Here is a 22,059-nt window from a genome sequence, read left to right as displayed (position 1 = left end):
TGCAGATTAGGATCGTTCTCCGAATCCCACACTGACACAAATGTTCTCCAGGAGGGGCTGACACAGACAAACAACTGATGTCAGATTCATGGACAAAAACTCAATGTCAAGAAATGCATAATAATATCCTTTGGGAAGTCATCCACCCCTGGTAACTATCATACTGACAACACACCCCTTAGAACTGACCCAATAATCAGAGACTTAAGAACACACATAGATAGTAATCTAGCCTTTAAGCATCATGTGTCTACAGTAGTGAAGAAATTATTCTATGTTGCGCTTATAAACAAAGGTATGGCATCCAAGTCCAAGGAAGTCATTGTTCCACTTTATTCAGCAATCATCAGACCTATCATTGAGTTCAATGCCCCTTTTGGTAAATACCTAACCAGGCATATTCAACAACTGGAATGTCCACAGAGGTTCCTCACTAAAAGAATACAGGACAAAGTAAAATGTCCTCTGCAGAACACCTCAAGGCCCTATCCCTGTAGTCTGTCTCCTACGTGCTTTTGAGAGGAGATCTAGGCTTGGCATATAGGGCACTGTCAGGCCCCACTCTGATGGACTTCCTGCATATCCACAAAGCAAACAGCACCAGAATTACCCATTCAAAAGAATTAAACCTTGCCTGTGATATAAATAGGACCTGCTGGAGAGACAGGTATGTATCCCAGAGACTACCCTGCCTATGGAACAGGCTCCCCATCCATGTGAAGCAGAGCTCCTCCCTATCCCAATTCAAGTGCAACTTGGACAATTTGATGGGGAACAGGAAATTCATCCCTGATTTGGCAACTATGTCTCTAATGGACACAGGCAAGTTGTAAATGGTTCATCCCCCAGGCCCTTGCGTATAAATGCTTCATCTCCCAAACCCCTGCTTACACTCAACAAGGGTATCAGAACTTGTCAAGAGATTTGGGATGCATGGCTAGGCTTAAAAAGGCCCTTGTGGTCGTTAGCCTAGTAAATATCTATGAACCTATGAATACTCAACGAGTCTTCACTAATCAACGTAACAATTAACAACTCTCAAATGCACTCACCATCACCTTAACAACCACATTCACCTTTAGTCGCCTTCACAGCAAAAAAAACCCTCCAGTTCCATTACATTCTTCCTTGTCATAAACTTTTTTTTAAAAAGTATTTACTCCTGCAAAAAACTGCTTCTACCCAATGAACCCAACACTGCACTGCTTCCATAATGCTGTGATATAAGTAATTACCATCTTAAAACCACAAAGGCAGTCAAAAAAAATTCTTCTGGGTTACCTATCAACTAAAGCATACTAGATCAGGAAAAAAGCACAACAAATTTGCAACCACTAAAACAAAGGAAATCTGTACTCTGCTGCTACCACTACTATCACCCATTTGATAACCAGATAGGCCCAGTGGACACACAGTTTCATTTCAGAGGTGACGCAGGAACAATGCCTGACTAAGTGACTTAGTGAAAGTCACACAACAGGCAAATGAGGACTGAGGGAATCAAACCCTGTACCAAAGGAACTACAGTTCACAGCTTTAATTTTTTGCAAGAACTGCCAGACTTGTGTTCTCAGTTAAAAAAATGTATGCAAATAACTGCAAGAAGTTAAACTGCATCAATTTTAATAACAAAGCAGCATGCTAATCTCCACCGTACAAAGAAATTTTAAAGAGGTAAAAATCCTGAATTGGCAGAAGAACCTATGAGAGAAAATGTTTCCATAACCATGCACTGCATTAACTACTCCTAATTTACAGTTTCATTCTGCAAACTGGCAGTTGGCAAAGATAATTATGACTGTGAGCTGTTGAGTGACTCCCAGTGGTACAAGGTTTGATTCTCTCAGCATTTACTTCCCTACTGTGTGATCTTAAACAAGTCACTTAACCAAACAGTGCTTTGGTGGAACTGGGAATTTCAGCAAGGTTCATTAAAGATCCCCTGGACTGCATTGCTTACTACCTACATACCTACGAATCTATAAGTACTTAAAATATCACCCATCATTTCTGCTAATCTCACCAGCCTCAACAGAAACAATCTAATGTACATGAGAAATTGTAAGGAATGCAATTACCACAGCCCTTGATTTAGATGGACAAGCAATTCTTAAAAACTCACTACAGGAAGCTTACTGCAGGGGACCTGGATCCATACTTATCCTAATCTACGTTTATTTCTATAACTCTTCTACAGATCAATCACTCTCTATAAACGTGGCCCTTACTTTGGAAAGGAACAAAGATAATCACAATTCCTACATGTATCACAGCTTCCACTCAAAGGATTACCATCCTATATCCCTCCTAGGTCCATGTTAATGCTCCAAGAATCTACATTTATTATTTTATTAAAAATCTCAAAAGATATGGCCTACAATCCAAAGAGCAGCAGCCTCAAACCTTAAGAACCTTGGTCTCCTTCATAAACACAATTTAATGTGATATGGATGAGGGCCTTCTAACCACATTGGTCTTCAATGAACCAAAGCTTTTGAGAACTATAGCTACTAACCTTTCAGCCCAAGGTAAGGGTATGGGTGATAAGACTGGCTATAATACTGGTCCCCAGGTCATAAATATTTTAGCATCCATGTATCCTTTGCAGGGTCCACACTCCAAAAACATAATTTAGGCAACAAGCTGATGAAAAATCAAAAACGCAGGCAATGAAAGTATCCATATGCATGTCTAATAACTAGAGAAAAACATTTATTACCAAAACATTAACCTAATCTTGCTTTTTGAAAACAATTTCTAGATTATCACTCCAATTTCACTAGGCAGCAAATTCCAAGTCTCAACATTCTTTTCAGTGAGCCAAACTGTGTGTTTCTTGTTCTTACAAATGTTCTTACAGATTTACGCTCTACCTCCTCCTCCCAAAAGAGAAATGCATCAGTGACAGCTTTATGAACATAACCTGTTCCAACTGTGTTTTAGTATAGGTTAGGAAGAATACTTCTAGCTTCCTTAACCTCTGATGGTAATTTAATCCTTCTATGTTATCTGTGAAGTTAAATGACCAGTCTCTAGATTTTCTACCTTTGTGACAGGGGTTAAAACTTCCATACTCTATTGTGGATCAGATATAGGCACAGAAAAGGCAGAGTACTGTGCTTCTTAATTTTTATTTACTTATTTATTGTTTTTGTTTACTATAAAAGCACAGATGGGTGCATGACTCTTTCAGCTGAAGGCTGGAGAGAAAAGCTCCAAATACAAGTTTTACGAAATTAAGTAGAGATATAATAATTGGCATAAACAGGTTTTTACAGACATAACACAGCAGGTGTTATACCTGACAGCATATACAATAGAGATTATCTATAAAACCTATTTATGTGAATTATTGTAACTGGGATAACAAATAAGTGCATATACAATAATTACACTAAGAACATACAAGCTGTTACAGTGATATCCAAAAAATAGAAACTGCACTTAAATACAGAACAGTTACAGTACAGTTTAAAAACAGGAAGTCAAAAGTCAGATGGCTGTGGGATACATAATAGATAAGTTGAGACACTTTTGGAGTCAGAAAAATGTGATCACTGTGAAAAGCTAAGGAGAAGAGAGGGTGCTTTTCCGTTATCGGGGCCACACTTCAAATGAGTGCTTTGAATATTGTATTTGAAGCCCTGTTGTTCTCTCTAAGTAGAAGTCCGTGTATTTCAGTTTCACATACATTTCTGTTTCACTCTATTAAGAGGAACAGGAAAATGACAATGTCAATCAACATTTATTCTTAATTGCTGACACTACGAAGTGCAAGCAGGAAGTTACGTTTTCTTATGCTTCCGATGCACACATGTATTGTACAAGACTAAGTATTTCTTGTTGCTGATATTTTGTTTTATTGTGCAGGTGTAATACATTCACCTCTATTACCTCTGTAACATAATGAGATGCCCTTAACTACCCTTTTGTTAACAGTAAACCTCCCTCTTTTGCCGAACGCTGGTACATAGCCGAAATGCACATGTCAAAATGTGGTTCTTCTTTACGGCATGTAAGAATTTGTATTTTCGCAATTCAGTAGCAGTTGATAACAGCTGCTTGCGTACCATGCCGATTTATAGGCTTTGACAAGTGATAACCTATTTTTCAGTTCGATGTTAGCAGTTTTGCCTAGAAAAGTTCTCATTAACAGTATATAAACCTGATGCTGAATAACTACACACTAATATTACACCATTCCGATTTACTTCAATGCAGTGAAAAATCGAGCACTGTCGAGTAATAAAAAAAAAAAATCATCATTTATGCCAGTCCAATAAATGAAATGCTGTGAAATGAGACCGTACTGAGTGATAAAACACTATCGTTTAGCCATACAATGAATGTAAACACATGGAACAATGAAGCACGACAAGTAGAAGATGAAATGCACATGCTTTTAGGTACTTGTACTTCTTACTGGCAAGCAACAGTCAACATTTAGCAGTCAGTATTAGTAGCCAGTATAAAATCAGCTATTATTCGGATATTCAGTTGCTTTCAAATACATTGCAAATGAAACACAGCCTGTAAGAGACTAACTGCTCATTTCTTTACACACTTGCATTAAATAGTATCAAAGTTTGAGTGGTCAGCAGTAAAAGACATGGCAAGAGGAAAACAGTACCATAGTACGGCTGTAGAATTGAGGTTGCATGATAATGTACAGTTTTCCTCTGAAATGAAAACATTTAAAGAAATTCACCTTAACATAAATAGAATTTTGCTGATAACATCCATATAACAGCAGAAAGCATTCAAAGCTTCTAAAAAAAAAAAAAAAAGAGAGAGAGAGAAAAATGCAGCCAAGCGGTACACAATTTTTTTTGCAGGATATATATCGCTCATTCGAAGTGTTGACCCAATAACGGAAAAGTACCGAAGAGAATAGGAGATAGTAAGTGTGGCGGATGCAGGGAAATAGTGATAAAGAAGAGGAGAGACTGGGAAAAAGTACTTGGATAATAAATTGAAATATAACTTGGAGAATAGTACTGTAATTGTCTTCCTTTGAAGATAAAAAGGATAGGGGATGTTACGGGTTGGGAAATTATTTTACAGGCACATTAACCTGAAAAGGACTACTGACAGAAGCGCGAGTTTATTATATGAGACTTTAGTTGTGTTTTGAAGGAATTTAGTGTGGGGTCTTGTTCAAGAAAATTTGGGATACTGTTCCAGATTCTAGAAGCGTAGCTGGAGTACACAGAATTGACGGTAGAATTGTTAGCTTTTGTTACCTGCTGTAAGAGCTTTTGTTACCTGCTGTAAGAGCTAATCTGTGGAGTGTAAAGACACAAGCCATTTGTAGGAGTGGATGACATAGATAATGTCTGGACAATTTTGAAGTTGCTTGATGACATTATGAATGTTGAGAAGCTGGGAGCATCTAAGGTAGTGCATCGGTTTAAATTTAAAATTCCACAACATGCAGCTTAATGTTTGACCTCTGCCCTTAACAAAATTGTCAATATGATCACAAATTCATACATACATCTCACACACACGTTTGGAGATATATGTACGTGTGCATGTATGTGTTTGTGTGTATCTACATATGAGCGTATATGTATACATATTACACACGTAGGTATGTATATATGTGTCTGTATGTATGTAATTTTTTACATGCGTACGTACACACACACACACACACACACACACACACACACACACGTAGGTATGTGGACCCACGTTTGTATGTATAATGCAGGTTATATCCAGCAAGTCATTACCTCTACTTGTTATATTATTAATTTCAGTGTAAGCAACCAAGTCAGTGGATCATTTTTTCTATAGTGATGTTTTGCCATTACTATTTAGAAAATGATTTGGCAGGCCGAGGTCTCCTAACACTAACATGTATTGTATGAAAGCAGCTGAACTCACTGGAGTTCTGCATGAAATAGTGAGGAGAACAATAATCTGAACAGATCACTTTGCTCTACTGCATCATCCTGAAGATGGTACAAAGAGATCCAGTGAATCTGCTTTAAGGTAATGTGCTAAAGATGAAAGCAGTTATGTCCATACAGACAGAAAATACCTTAGTCTGGCACGGGAAGTAAAAAACTTCAACCGATACTCACAAAAAAAATGTAAGCAGATTATGCAGTCACTGCTAGAAATAGTCATCTTAAGAAAGGGTTATGCATGATAACATATTGGCTGCAGTGCTGGTCCACAATACTAGGGGAAACAGCAATGAATACAAGGAAACAGAGCAACAAGGTAATACTAATACCACTTGAAAAGCATGAGAAACCAGTACTACTGCAGCCTTGGAAATGACCACTTGCACCATGACAATACATTCATACAGACTTTGCATAGTATGTCCTTTTATGGATTTGGTGTTCCTACGTGTAGTAAAGGCATACTGAAAATAGCTTAAAGTAATCCAAAGGAAGGCAACTCTATCTGAAAACAAAATAGCAGCATTAAATATATATATGTATATGCGCAAGAAATTAACTTGACCGAGTAAAATGGATTTAAATAATGTATCTACTCTTCACTGTACAACCACAAACCACATGACTGAAACATTTGTGCAAGCATTCAAAGAAACTGTGAAAGCTATGAGCCCTAACTGTAAGCCTTTATGACACAAAACAGCCATTTTCTTCAATTACCTTAATGGCACACATCCAATCACCAACAGGATGCCAATAACATTACTTCTGAACAGAAATTACTGTCCCACGTTTAACAAGGTAAAGCCAGATGCAAGAAGGCAAATTCAAATAAAAAAAAAAAAAAAAAAAATAGTACACACAATGGAAACTGTTTAAAGTGTTAAAATGGGATCAGAAGGTGTTGAAAATAGTCTGTAGAACTGGCAAACTGATGAGCTGTTCCACAGACTGGGCTTCAAAGGTATTCCGTTGCTATAAGACACACAAACAGTAATTTTCAACATAACAAGAAAGCCTGGAATAGCTACCTATCGAGCAAGACTACATCTTGGACTGTCACTGCAATTTGGTTACTTATAGAAACAATGCATATCTAGCTTACATACACACGTCTTTCTGAATGACTTCTCAATCATCCAGAAGACTCTGCCAATTCTGTCCAGGGCACTTTGGGAGACTGCACACCCCACAGTTCCCAAACCGGCATAACCATGCTGGAGGGTCACACCATCTGTGGAAAGAGGAGCAAAATTTGACCTCTCAGTCAGCATATCCAGAAATTAAACTGCTTGCTGACAGCATCTCCTAGGTTGCTATATGTAATATTTACCATGCCACCTGCAGAAAACTGGCAGGAAAACAAATAATCAAAGCCACACTACGAGAGTACCATACAATGAAATCTTCAAATAGAAAATGATGGATGACCATCATCATTTCCACAGGAAAATGACTGCTGCTGCACTTGAAAGCAGACGACAAACAACTTACCCTTGACCAGAAAGGCAGCCATGATCAAATTATCTAAATACCACTATGCAGCCTGGATGTTGGTGACATGGTACGTCAAAAAAGACAACCCTGAAGATGAAGGGTCCAGCAAGGACACTAATGGTACCAGAAAATGCTATCCAAAGAGTCTAAGAAGGTGCCAATTATAGACAAAATATCTGGGGGTAGAATATTTTAGTAAAAACACAAAAGTACTACTGAAATAATTATAAAAAATAGGAACAATATTATTACAAAGATCAGCAAAGTAATATCATTACTACATGTGGATATTTATGTTTTGAAAGAACTCATAAAACAGATATAAAAGCGACATATTAACAAAAATTAAGTGTAAAACATTTGATTTTAGGTCCATTTCTTGGGGCAAAACAATTCTGTCTGAGGTGACTAAATTTTACGGAGATTATACAGTACAACAAAATGTTATTCTTGTTATTTTTTTTATTTTTAGCCATAAAGGTGGGAACCATCTCTTTCACATATCGGTGGATCAATACCACAGTCACTTAGAATATAGCAACATACTAATTTGCCTGTCTAAAGACTCATTCATCTCTGTACTAAAGTGCGATAGCCTTTTCTGATTGTCAGTAGTCATTTAAAGCTGTTTTAAGTGTATTTTTTTTTTACTGTTTTTGCCTTATCTTTTCAAAAAAACAAAAGCATTCATTGTTTCCTGCCTTTCTAAGCTAGTATAGTCCAGTTTTCAGGCTCGTGCTGAATTCAGGACTGTGATACTAGTTTCTGAGTTGCCCATACCTTACTTGGATAGAAAGAAGTTTCTCTGTTCACCTGTGAGAGAGGCGAGCTTTGAGCAACCTATCTGTCCCTGGAGGAGTGGTTCCAGCCCATTTATTGGCCATTTTGGGCTAATTTCTATCTCCTTCATTTCTCTACTATAAAAACTGCATTTGCACAGTTTTGCGCACCGGGCAGTGCCGGTTAGCTATGGTTAAATTATTCCCGGCTCCACTAAATCTCCTCTTCAGTTTTTCCCTTGAAACTAGTCTAACTCTCAACCTAAGCACTCAAAAAAGCATCTTACAGCCCAGCACTCTCTCAGACCTAATAGCAAGCACTAATATACCCAGACACTGACTGCCCAGCAGGGCAAGGCTCTTTATTCACCCCTCACCAACCAAGTGACTAAGTAGCTCACCCTACTATTCAGGCATGACCAAAGGGCAACTTCAGGTGCACTCTCCAGTCCAGCTGGTGAATCTGGGTATCCTAAGGCAATGTTACAACTGCCTCATGTACACAGATAACCCTCTCCTCCTACCACAAAACACTAACATATGCGAGAGATGCAATTATACAGCCAAACTGGAAGCTAAGCTATCTCCACCCAAGACTGGAACAGACAATCAAGAGGAGAAGGTTAACACTTGTACCACAACCCAGCCGCACACAGACCTATTAAAACAGCACTGGCAAAAAATACACATAAATACACAAAATCATACTCGGAGGCTCTAAATAAAAACCTGCAAAACCATCAGAGACCTCCAAAGCAGACACCCATACGACCTGCACTTCCCATCACAAACCAGACAACACATAAAACACAAAATCAGTGTGCCGCACAATCACAGCCCTTAAGGCGAAATAGCATACCTAACACACTAGTAATAGGTGACTCTATAGTCAGGCACACGGACGTCCCACTGACTAGGCTGGACAAGTAGAAGGTTACTGTTAGCTGCCTGTCAGAAGCCAGAATCCGCCACATAACACAAGCACTCAGGTCACTCCAGAACAAGTACAAATATGACTCTGTCACTGTTCATGTTGGTGTGAATGACCCGAGATGTACCTCTCTGGACTACATGGAAAGAGACATGGAAGAGCGCTCTGATCATGTAGCCCAGGAAGGTATGACCCTGACCCTGAGTAGCATCCTGCCCTCACCAAGAATGATACCTCCGTATAAAGAAAAAATGATCAATTTCAACAACTGGCTAAGCTTCTGGTGTCGTTCAAAGGGGATCCAGTGTCTGTCAGCCTGGGACGACATGCTCGACAAGCCACGTTGCTTCGCAAGAGACGGCTTGCACCTGTCACCCTTAGGCTTTCGAATACTGGCCAAGGCTCTTGCTGCCCACATAGTGCCTTTTTTAGGCAAGGCTCAAAAGTCAAACCTACCTCCATAAACCGCACAATTAACAAAAAACTGAGGGTTATGCTACTCAATGCCAGGAGTGTAAATCTCAAAATGCACGCGCTCGAAGCACTCCTCAGTATGGAGAACGTCGACATCTGTGCAGTAACTGAAACCTGGTTCACGGCTCCAGAGAGCACCCCAGCACTACCGGGCTACAACTCATAACACATGTTTCGGCCACAGAACACGTACCGAAACACAAAAGGAGGGGGTGTATCCATATTCATCAAGGGTACCTACACCTCCAGGTTAGTGGCGCAGCATGATACACCTCTGAGATCATCCATTTGCAACTAACATTGGGCAAATCTGCAGTGCAAATTGTAGCCTGCTACAGATCACCCTCCATGATCCAGGACCACCACTCCACCTTTCTACAGACACTGGAAAACATGAAGGTCCTACCAAACATCCTGATATTGGGCGATTTCAATTACCCTACCATTCACTGGGAAAACTACTAGACTACAAATTCCCAGGCCAAGCACTTCCAGAAATTCATCAACTCAAACGCCCTGGATCAGCTGGTAAACTCCCCTACCAGAGGTGAAAACATATTGGACCTGGTCATCACCAACATGGGCGACAGGTGTTCCACACCGGAGGTCAACCCGTCACTGGTTAGATCAGACCATAAACTAATCACTCTGGATGTCCACATCCCCAACTAAGGAAACCACAGTAAAAAACTTTCTAAAGAAAACTTCACCTTATTTAAGACAGAGGTGGTAAGTTTCACAGCCCCCACGCTAAAGGTTAACATTGCCCAAGATGCAGAAACCTTTACAAATGCACTCTCTGAGCACCTACAAGGATCCATGGATCGTGCCATCCTTAGCAAAACCAAGACTCACTCCTCTAAGAGAAGGAAACTAATTAGGTGGACCCCTGCAATAAACAGGCTATACAATAGGAGGAGGAAACTAGTTCAGAAAAAAAGCAAATCCCAAGAAGAAAAGACATCCCTGATCAGTATCAGAAAGAAACTGAGATCCCTCAAGAAATCATCCAAGGCTAACTACGAAAAGGAAAATAGCCAAGGATTCAAAAGATAACCACAAAGCCTTCTTTAGCTATGTTAAGAATCTAAGTGGCAACTCGCAGATATGCACTGAACTAGTGCAAAATAGCACAAAATATACTGAACCTACTGATATTAACATCCTGGCAGATAGATTCAGTGCAAACTTCACCCCCCTCACCTCCAAAAGGGCCCACAACAATACCGGAAAAGTGGTGTCCCAAAAATCACAGACGCACAGGTGAAAACAGCCCTTTCAAAAGCCAAAAACACAGCATCAATGGGACCAGATGGTGTCCCAGGCTGCGTCTTGCACAAACTACAGAACGAACTAACCCCCCCCCCACCTAAACACGCTGTTCAACCTCAGCCTCTCCACAGGCTACGTGCCCATAGAATGGCGCACAGGAAGTTATTCCTCTCCACAACTTTGGGGCCACAACTGACCCTGGTAACTATCGCCCCATAAGCCTGACTATCCTGGTCTGCAAGGCTATAGAGCGCATCATCATGGAACTCATTAACAAAGACATTGGGAACCTCCAAACACTTCACCCAACCCAGTTTGGCTTTAAGGGCAGATCATGCCTACTAAATCAGGTTGACTTCTTCAAGACAGTCACCAAGGCCATAGATGAGGGAAAGGTGGTTCACACAGCCTACCTTGACCTCGCCAAGGCTTTCGACACCATTTCCTACTCGGGTATTACAGAAAACTCACCAGCCTGAACATAAACCCCTACATTACGAGATGGGTTGCCAACTGGCTTACAGACAGAACTCACATGGTAAGAATAGCGTGCTACAGGTCTGACTCTAAACCAGTCACAAGTGGTGTCCCGCAAGGCTCAGTCCTGGGACCCCTACTGTTCAGCATATACTTCAGAAGTACAGGCAAACACAGGAGGACTATGGCTAACCAAGTTCACCAATGACTGAAAACTGGGAGCCATAACTGACTCTCCGGCTGACACGGACATCCTCCAAAAGGGCCTTACTGAGACGGACCTGGCGTCAAAGTCATGGCCTCAAACTATATGCCAAAAAATGCACTGTCATCCCGTTAGGGAAAAATAAAACACCCACGAATTACCACATAGGTGGCAGCCCCCTTAACATAGAAGAGGTAATAAGAGATCTGAGGACCCAGGTAGATAGTAATCTCTCCTTTGACAATCATATTGCCAAAGTAGTTAGGAAACCCTTCTATGTGGCCCATCTAATTACTAAAGGGTTCACATCTAAAAATAAAGAGGTTATAGTGCCCCTCTACTCGTCACTCGTTAGACCCATCATAGAGTACAATGCCCCATTTGGGACGTACCTCACAAGACACTTCCAACAGCTGGAAAGACCACAAAAGTACCTCACCAAGAGGATTACTGGCCTCAAATATATGTCCTATGCAGCCCGACTGAAAAAACTCCGGCTGTACTCAGTGGCATATCACTTACTCAGAGGTGATCTCTGCCCGACTTACAAAGCCATGTCCAACTCAGAATTGATGGACATGCTCCACCTAAAGAAATCCAAGTCACTGCAAGCGACGCGCTCTAGTGAGCTAAACCTCACCACAACAATAAATAGAACATGCTGGAGGGATAGATTCCTGTCACAGAGACCCTCCATGCTTTGGAACAAAATTCCAGACACTCTTCAAGAGAAACCTTGACGAGTGGATGGGTAACACAAAATACACCCCTGGATCACTTCATTGGCTTTGCTTGACAAAGGATCAGTTAATTAATCAATGAGGAGGCGGCAAAAGCCGACGCACTCTGGCTAGGCTTATAAATGCCCTCGGGCAGATAGCCTAGTACCTACCTATGAACCTACATAATTAAACTTTCTTGCTGTTAAAAAAATATAGTCTAGGACAAAGCAAAAAAAGATAAAGCCAAAAGCAAGAGGTACAAAGACCCCATTGATACTAGAGATATTCACTTTGAAGGCTGACAAAGCAGGAGGTCGTGTATTAATATGAATGTTTTGAAGAAGAAAGCATTCCCAACCATTATGCCTGCACTTCACAGATACTGACCTTCACCATTCTGCTGCAAAATTACAAACTATACAAACAGCAAAAAAGTATTTTGAAGCAAAACCACGGAAATCTGGAAGAAATCTTATATTTATAAACGTATGAGTATAACAGCATGGTGATGATTTTAAATAGAAACTAAATCTTGCATCCCCCTAGGTTATGTCACGACCCCCTCCCCCGACCCACTTCGCAAACATTTTAGCACAAGTGTAGACAGACCACTGCCCATTTATCCTTCTACTATTGTTTTCGCTGAAGGCTTGAAGTACTCACTTTGAGAACATGCACTGTTAACATCTCTTTCACGTAATAATGTAGGCTTTCACATTTTAAAATCTAGCCAATACCTCGTATGCAGAATAATGAAACACAACATTAAAGTTCAAAAGTCATTTTTCCTCTATTACTTCAGCGCAATCTAGGGTGAAAAAAAAGTGCAGATCCTTTTAAAAAGCTCATAATAATACTTAGCTGTGAGCAGCTTACCCTGCAATACAAATCTTCTATAGCTTGTGGATTCCTCACTATTACGTTGTTGTTAAAGATTTCGGCACTATATATTTTGAACTGCTCTACCCCTTCAAACTCATTTAAAGTTGGAACAGGAAAAGGTGCCTTATACGTTTCATAGACTATTCTTTTCCTCTTGGGTGCTTGAAAGATTGCTTCAGCCATGCCTTATAAAACGTCAGCCTTCACTCATTCACCACCAAACACTAAAACCCCATCAATGTGCGTGAAAGAGAACCAGGAAAACCATTTTTTACAGCGCACGCGCAGCCTACCCTTTTAAGACAGCGACGGAATGTTCACGTAAATGTCAAGCGGCATATTTAAATATCTTATGTTGCCTTTGCTTGGATATGTGCTTTGCAGGATACCAAGTAGGTAATTTATTTGACGAGTCAATGATTCTCTAGCAGTTGTAGTGAACGTTCGTAAAACTGATGGGTTCCCGTTCATTCACCCTCATGGGGGACCGACGAGCTTTTTGAAAGAAAATGAGGCTTCATGTTTATCAAAATGCGTAATATTTAAACAACTTAGTTACAGCATAGCTATCAACTGTCCATATTTTTTCCTCAAATTTTGGTCTGTTAAAAATTTTTATTTTTTTCTGGAAAATCACAAAGGATTGAAGTCACCTAATTACATACATTTGAGTTTCAGACTTCATATCCTACAGAAAATATGTGCAATCTCAAATCTTATTCTCTCAACTTTCTAAGTTTAAAAAAAGTAATACTTAAAACCTGTCTCTATTTTAGGGCGTTTGTCCCTCATTATTTTAGGCTTTGTCCAGATTTATTGTGCTAAGAGATTGAGATGTATGCTTTACAGATAGACAGTACAGTTGTGTAAAATCTTACCATAACAGCAGATGTCCTACTCTTCATTGTTGCAGTATTCTTCATAGATAGGATGACCCACCCAAGGCAACCCGATGCTTGGCCAGTATGCTAAAGCCTAAAAAAGATCTTGGATGCGCCGTACGTCACATTTATTTTCCCCGCACAAAACGTAGAGCATAAAAGGGACGTAAGGACACAGCTACTTAGAATTTAATTGCCCCAGGAGAGAACAGTCACCATAGGGCAAAGGAGTCCATGCACATCCAGAAGGAAAAATTCAGAACAAATGAGGAGTTTGGAGTAGGGAGTGAATACTGCAACAGTGAAGAGGACATCTACTGTTATGGTAAGATTTTACACAACTCTATTATGTCCTTCTATATCACTGTTGTAGTATTTTTTATAGAAGGGAGAGTAAAAAAAAATTGTCGAAACAGAATGGGATGCGGAAGGCTGAGAAGAGTCTTCAATAAACCCACATAAAATGGTTTCAGTAAAACCTACTCTGGCCCTAGAAACCATATCCAACTTATAATGCTTAGTAAAGGTATCCACTGAAGATCAAGTAGCAGATTTACGGTTGGAATTGGTGCCCAACCCCTTGAAGAAGGCATTAGAAGAGGCAACAGTCCTAGTGGAATGAGCTCTAACAGAAATAGACAGTGATTTGCCATGAAAAGAATAACAAAAGGAAATCGCCTTAGATATCCAGGAGGAGATGGTTTGCTTAGAAACCGCCAAAACCCAATGACCTGGGACAAAAGGAAACAAAAAGCTGATCAGACTTATGAATAGTCCTAGTTGTAGATCAGAATGTATGTGCTGTATCTTTAAGAAGCATATCAAGGACTGAGCATGCACATATAAATACTGGGCACATGCTATTCCCAGTGCCATTTTGAGAGCGCAGCCAGAGAGCAAGCATGTATGATTACAGTAGTTAGCATATAAGTTACTTAAGTTAAAGTCGGTAAACTTCTATCAAGATGTTTTTGTATATAATAAAGCTGCTTGAACAGAACCCACAAATACTCTTCTATTGTGCCCAAAGTAGGAGAGTGACAAGGTGTCAGAACTGGGATTCCAGAGAATAATATTCAGAGCCATGAGATGCAGAGATGACAGTGAAGGTAAACTAAAAGAAGCGACCATGAAAAAAAGCCAGAAAAGAATCAAAGGTAATGAGAATTTGCACAAACTACTTAGTTTGTAAAAAGGATAAAACGGAGCATTACAAGGGCACAAAAGGTTTATTAATTAAGAGAAATGTTTAAAATTAAGATACTTGACAAAAATGATTATCAGAAAGGCAAAACAAGCATGTTTAAAAGCAAAATGAGTATGTTTAAGGCCAAATGGGCATGTTTAGAGTAAAATAAGCACAGGATAAGTACAATGGGCACAAAAAGAGATTAAATGAGCAAAACTGATATAATAAGGGCAAAAAGGGCACATTAAGCATAAAAAAAGTAAAAGGCGAGTGCATTTTTTTTTTTTGGCAAAGTGCTGTGTTTTGGCATAGCTATGACTTTGTATTGTACTAAGGGCATAACTAGAGTGATTAGAAGTATCTCAGTGTGTAAAAGTGCTTACAGTGTGTGCTTATTACTATGCATGTATTCTGAAGAGTTTATATGTGTGCAAAGTGCAACTAATTTGTGAAGTACAAAGTATAGCCATTTCGAAAGATTTCTTGTGCTGGGTGTGTCTATTCGCAAAGTGCCACCATTGCAGTGTGTTTCTTTCTTTCTTTCGCATTTGTTTACCAGGAAAGTCCACTGGGCCTAAAAGAGCCCATTTTCAGTGGAAGCCTGGGGAGTAAAGCTCCAACAAGAACACAGATACAGAAAAAACGTAAACAATTGGTACAGAAGTAGAAACAGTGTTACACATAGTGATTACGGTAATATATACATAAAAGCAGGACTTTAGTTGGTAGATACAGAAAAAAACGTAAACAATTGATACAGAAGTAGAAACAGTGTTACACATAGTGATTACGGTAATGTATACAGAATATATACATAAAAGCAGGACTTTAGTTGGTTGCCAGATGAATTCAATCAGAGGTATAAACATAGATATATTAATCAGTATTATTATTATTCTTGCACTGTAAAAAATTGCCTGGCAAGGTACCGCCATTTTGGGGAAATTTCAGTGTGCTGTGTATGGTTTATTTGCAAAGTGCAATTACTTTGAAATGTTATTGACTCTGAGCTCCTCTTGCCCACTTCATTTGCATTGTGCGATTATTTGATATGTTTCTTATACTGATAAGAGGTGCTTTCTTGCAGTACAGTAATTTCAAGAGTATTACAGTGCCCAAGAGACTTATTTCGCAAAATTCAGTTATACAGAGGCTTATTGTGCTATTGGACAAAGTTATAAGTATTGGCATAAATTTCTGGCATGTGTTCATGCTCATTTGCAGAACCCTTCACTGGTCTGTGTTAATATGGGAGAAGGATTTCGAAAGCCCTTACCACTTATCACTTGTATGTGATCAGAATATTGCAGAAAATTGGAGAATATTTGAGCAAGAGTAAGATATTTTTATATAAGCAGCTTATTCAGATAAAGATGCACACATCATGAGTCTAAAAGAGAGAAGTACTTAGCATTTGGGCAGCAGTGTCACAAGTGTAAAAAAACAGAATCGTTTTCAAAAGTTTTGCAAATCAAGTAAACCTCACACAGTTGTGAAGAAGGGTCACACAAAAGCAAGTTGATCAAGCAGAGTTGCAGCAGTCCATTTTCTATGTAGATGGTGTATCAGTAATTGAGAAAGTTGATGCAGTGAATTTATTGGCAAAAAGCGAAGTGTTTTGTACAGTCTATGTCAATGGTAAATCCACAGAGCTTAGAGTAGACGTTGGTTCAAAGTGTAATGTTATATCAGCAGACACATTTGCTAACGTGAGAACTAATGAACAACTCAATGTGGCCAGTAGTGCGAAACTTGTTGCTTATGGAGGTGAAGACATTCAAATCGAAGGCTCAGTGATGCTTTCATGTTATTTGGCCAAGAACTGTTACAGCTTGTTATTCTATCCCATTCAAAGACCAGTACAGTCTTTACTGGGTCTCAGACAGATTAAGAAAGAATCTGCTTTCTTTTACTAAAGAAGTTCATCACATAAGTGCATATCCTAGTTCCAATTTTTCTGAAGCCATTTTTTGAGAGTATGCCGATGTTTTCAATGACAAGTTGGGCAAACTTCCAGTTGTATATTCCATGAATTTACACCCAGAGGTCACTCCAGTAGTCAGACCTGAAAGAAGAGTTGCAATAGCTCTGCAGGATAAAGTTAAGGCTCAGTTGGATAAAATGGTACAGCAATGTGTAATTTGTCCAGTTACAGAACCAACTGAATGGGTGTTGTCTATGGTAGCAGCTCACAAGAAAGGCTCAGACAAAATCAGAATATGTATTGACCCAAGAGATTTGAACAAAGCATTGAAGAGACGGCATCATCCAATGCGTACAGTTGAAGAGGTCGCAGCTCTAATTCCGAATGCCACTGTTTTTTCTGTCTTGGATGCAAAATGTTCAGTTTGGCAGGTGATGCTTGATTGCAAATCCTCATTACTAACCACTTTTTGTGCCCCATTTGGCAGATACAGATTCTTAAGGATGCCATTTGGAATAAATTCTGCAAGTGAAGTCTTTAAGCATGTAGTGGAGCAAATTTTTTTCAGGTTATCCTTGTGCCATAACAGTAGGAAATTTATTGGTTGGAGGCAATGATGAAGCAGAGGATGGCAGAAACCTAACAAGAGATCCATAACCCACAGGTTGCAGACAAATGAATACACCTACTCAGATGGAACGTTATGGTGAGTACATAACTTCTAATTCTAGACAGAGCATGTGAAATAAACTTGAAGCTCAATCCTCTGAAGTGCGAATTCAGGCTACCAGAAGTTACATATTTAGGTCATTTATTTACCAGCACTGGCATGAGACCAGACCTGAGCAAATAAGCAGCTATTCTTGAGATGTCAGCACCAGATAATATTCAAGCTCTACAGCATTTCCTAGGCATGGCCAACTATTTTGGCACATTTATACCAGACTTCAGTGAGTTGACAGCATCTTTAAGATAGCTGACATGCAAAGATGTTACATGGTCATGGTTAGAACAGTACCAGAAGGCATTTGAAGACCTTAAGCAGAAAATTGCCACCCCGCCTACATTAAGATACTATGATGTGAATAAACCAGTCAGTCTTTCCTGTGATGCTTCAAAATTTGGTCTTGGTGCAGTTATTCTTCAAGAGGGCAGACCATTAGCCTATGCATCTAGAACACTTATCCAAACTGAAATGCAGTATATGCAAATAGAGAAAGAACTTTTGGCAATAGTATTTGCATGTGCCAAGTTTCATGATTATATCTATGGTCGAGCTATTCAGATTGAAACTGACCACCAACCTCTAGTTGCTATTCTAAAGAAGCCTATGCATTCCGTTCCAGTGAGATTGCAAAGAATGATGCTCAAATTGCAAAAGTACAACTTCAAAATTGTCTATACGAAAGGAAACTACTCTCTCTGGCTAATACCTTATCCAGATCGCCCAGAAATATTATGGAACAGCTTGACGCAGACAGTTTTGAATTTGACGTGATGGCAGTGCATAATTTTTTTTACCACTAGGCTTGATGAATTGAGAGATTACACAAAGACTGATCCAATTTTGCAAAAGCTCAATCACTACATTAATGTTGGATGGCCGTCAAAATAATCTAATGTACCACCTGAAGTGCAAACCTATTTTCCTTGCAGAGATGAAATGTTGATGGAAGTTAGTATTATTTTCAAAGGTCCTAAAATTGTTCCTGCTTTCTTACAACAAGAATATATCCAGAGTTTGCATCGTGGTGACTCAGGTTCCGCATCCACTAAGAGAAGAGCGAGAGAACTAGTATTTTGGCCTTCATTAGTAAAAGACATTGATAAAGTACTTTCTTCTTGCTCAGTATGCAATAGTACTAGACTGAATTTGCAAAGAGAACCACTTCAGCTAAGTCGAGTTCCTGAATTACGTTGGTCAACAGTAGCCACTGATATCTTCAAGAGGGGACAATCAACACGTCTTAGTATTGGTAGTCTGTTATTTGAATTGGTTTGAGATTGACTTACTACCCAACCTAACATCCACTACTGTTATTACTAAGTTGAAACAGCATTTCTCAGCCCATGGTAGTCCACACAAAGTTATTTCTGACAATGGTACTCAATTACTAGTCAATTGTTTCAGAAATTTGCAAAAGAATGGGACTTTGTACATGTTACTAGCAGTCCTGAATATCCACAGTCAAATGGGCTAGCTGAACGTGCAGCGCAGAGTGCAAAGCAATTTCTTGAAAGGTCAAAGCATGACAATACTGATGTCTTTTTGAATTTACTTAATCTGAGAAACATACCCAGTGACGATATACTTGGCTCACCTACTCAAAAACTTCTATCTAGACAAACCAGAATGACACCACCTATTACTTCCAGTTTATTGAGGCCTATTGCTAAGAAAAACAGAACTAGAAAGGCTCAATTATTCAAGAAGCATTCGATCCAGCAGTCCAGTTATGATAAATCGAGCAGATTTCTTCATCCGTTGAGGAAAGGAGAGACAGTGAGGATACAAATGATGAAAGGTTTCGAACAGATTGGTCAAATTACAGACATATGTGCACAGCCGTGATCCTACCTTGTAGATTCTGAGGGTATGGAGTACAGGAGAAATCGCAGGCATCTTCTTCCTATATCAGAATCAGCATCGCAGCATTGTCTAAAGCACATAGTCTTGTATAATTGCATGACAAAGAACTACTTGTAATATCTGCCAAATAGATTCAAACTGTTGCATGATCTATTTCTCAAAGAGGGAGGATGTAGATCAGAGTGTATGTGCTGTGTCTTTAAGATGCATATCAAGGACTGAGCGTGCACATATAAATACTGGGAATGTGCCATTCCCAGTGCCATTTTGAGAGTGTAGCCAGAGAGAGTAAGCATGTATGATTGCAGTAGTTAGTTTGTATATAAGTTACTTAAGTTAAAGTCAGTAAACATCTATCAAGATGTGTTTGTATATTTTAAAGCTACATGAACAGAACCCACAAAGACTCTTCGATTGTGTCCAAAGTAGGAGAGTAACACTAGTTTTATCCAAATAGTACCTGAGTTGTCTGTGCAAGTCCAAGGTATGCAGGACCCTCTCACTAACGGACTGAGCAGTAGGTAAAAAGGAAGGGAATCATATAGCCTGATTCAAGGACAAATCATTTACAACCTAGACATAGAAGAATTAGTATGAAGGGACACCCTGTCCCTGTGAAAAACAAGAAAAGGAGGAATGACCATAAAGGCATGGAGCTTAGAAACCCTCCAAGGAGAAGTAAGACCCAGCAACAAAACAGCCTTCCAGGTACAATGTTGCAAAGAAACAGAATCTGCAGGCTCAAAAGGAGCCTGAGTCAATTTTTTCCAAAACAAAATTAAGGTCCCAAGGAGGAGGAATAAGTTTTCTTGGATGTCTAATATGCAGGATGCCTTTGAGAAATTGTTTGATGTCAAAATGAGAAGTCGAAGATTCAAGGGCAGACAAGCAAAAATGCCTGCCAAATGGGCCTTCATAGGAAAATAGGACAAGCCAGATGGGAGAAACTTCCATTTGGACAGATAACATTTTCTAGTTGAGGGTTTCCTTGCCTCCTGTAAAACCCTAAGCATATCCTCAGAAAAGAGGTGCCCGAAAGGGATCAAAACCTTATCACCCACAATGTCAATTGCAAAGTGGACAAGTGGGGATGAATGAGAGACCCCTTGTCCTGTGTGAGGAGATACAACTGGTGAGGTAACATGATGATTGCTCCTGGCGAGATGCATTAAGAGGGGGAGACAGTTCTGTCTCAGCCAAAAGTAAGTCAGTAGCAAGATTTTTGGGGAGTCCAGCTGAATCTCCTGCAAGATTGTTGAAAAAGGAGGAAAGCGTAAAGGAACATCCCCTTCCAAAGAAAGGAAAGGGCATCCATCTTCCACGCCAGATGGCATGGCACTCGAACAGAAGAGAGGAATCTGCCTTTTCCAAGGGAAGGCAAAAAGATCTACCTGTGTTTTGGACCTGCTCAGAGTGTCTGCCACTAGATTGCGCTCTGAAGGAATGTTTACTGCCAGAAGAGTTAATCTGATAACTGAGAGACACTTCAAAGCCTGAAGCGCAATCCTGCAGAGGAGGTAAGATTGTATGCCTTCCTGCTTGTTGACATACTACATCACTGTAGTGTTGTCTGTGTACACCTTCAAGGGGCCTGGAGAAAACATGGGGTGAAAAGCCTGAAGGGCCAGAATTAGAGCTCTCATCTCTTTGATGCTGATATGGTCTGACATTTGATGGAGATGTCAACAACCCTACATTTTCAGGTGACCAAGAGAAGCCCCCAACTCATGTCTGAGGCATTGATGAACAGCTCTTGAGAAGGGAATGGAGGCTGAAAGGGCTGGCCTGGGTTGAGAGTGAACTGTTGAATCCACCACTTGAATTCCTTCCAGAGACAGGGAAAGGAGGTACACTGAAATTCATAAGGTGACAATGCTGTAGGCAAACTGACTTGAGATACTACTGAAGCTTCTTTATATGCAGTCTGGCAAGAGGAAGCATTGGAGTAGAAGAGGCCATGAATCCCATAAAAGAAGAGAATGAAAGAAGGCGATCAATGACAATAGCTTTGGAGGTGGAAGAGAGGCCAACATTGGCACCGTCTGAATCCTGCATCCCAGATACACAGGATTCTGATAGGGAGTCAAGATGGACTTTTGAAAGTTGATAGTAATCCCCAGACTTTGAAAAAGAGATAGTGAACTGCAGATCCTGTAACAATCGACTGGGAGAAGGCGCCTGAATTAACAGGTCGTCTACATAGGGAAAAATCTGAATGCCTTGGAGCTTGCAGAAGACATTCACAGATGCTAGGCTTTTGTGAGTACTCCTGGGACAATAGAGAGGCCAAAGGGCAAAGCAGAGAACTGAAAATGAGT

The 22,059-nt window shown here is 39.8% G+C and overlaps 1 protein-coding gene across 1 annotated transcript in view; it reads right to left on the bottom strand.

Annotated features, from left to right (window-relative positions):
• Window positions 1-13,448, bottom strand: part of TSEN2 (tRNA splicing endonuclease subunit 2) — a 456,866-nt gene extending 443,418 nt beyond the window's left edge. The window contains exon 1 of the mRNA XM_044078068.1: window positions 13,152-13,448. Within this exon, the coding sequence (XP_043934003.1) occupies window positions 13,152-13,340 (189 nt within the window). The 5' untranslated portion in view covers window positions 13,341-13,448. The remainder of the gene's footprint in view (window positions 1-13,151) is intronic.
• Window positions 13,449-22,059: the final 8,611 nt, after the last annotated feature.

The sequence above is a fragment of the Protopterus annectens genome, chromosome 7.part0 (assembly GCF_019279795.1).
Source record: "Protopterus annectens isolate FY-2018-M chromosome 7.part0, PAN1.0, whole genome shotgun sequence".
Classification (NCBI taxonomy): domain Eukaryota; kingdom Metazoa; phylum Chordata; order Ceratodontiformes; family Protopteridae; genus Protopterus; species Protopterus annectens.
Note: the sequence above shows the minus strand (reverse complement) of the source record. Positions and strands in the feature narration are given on the sequence as shown.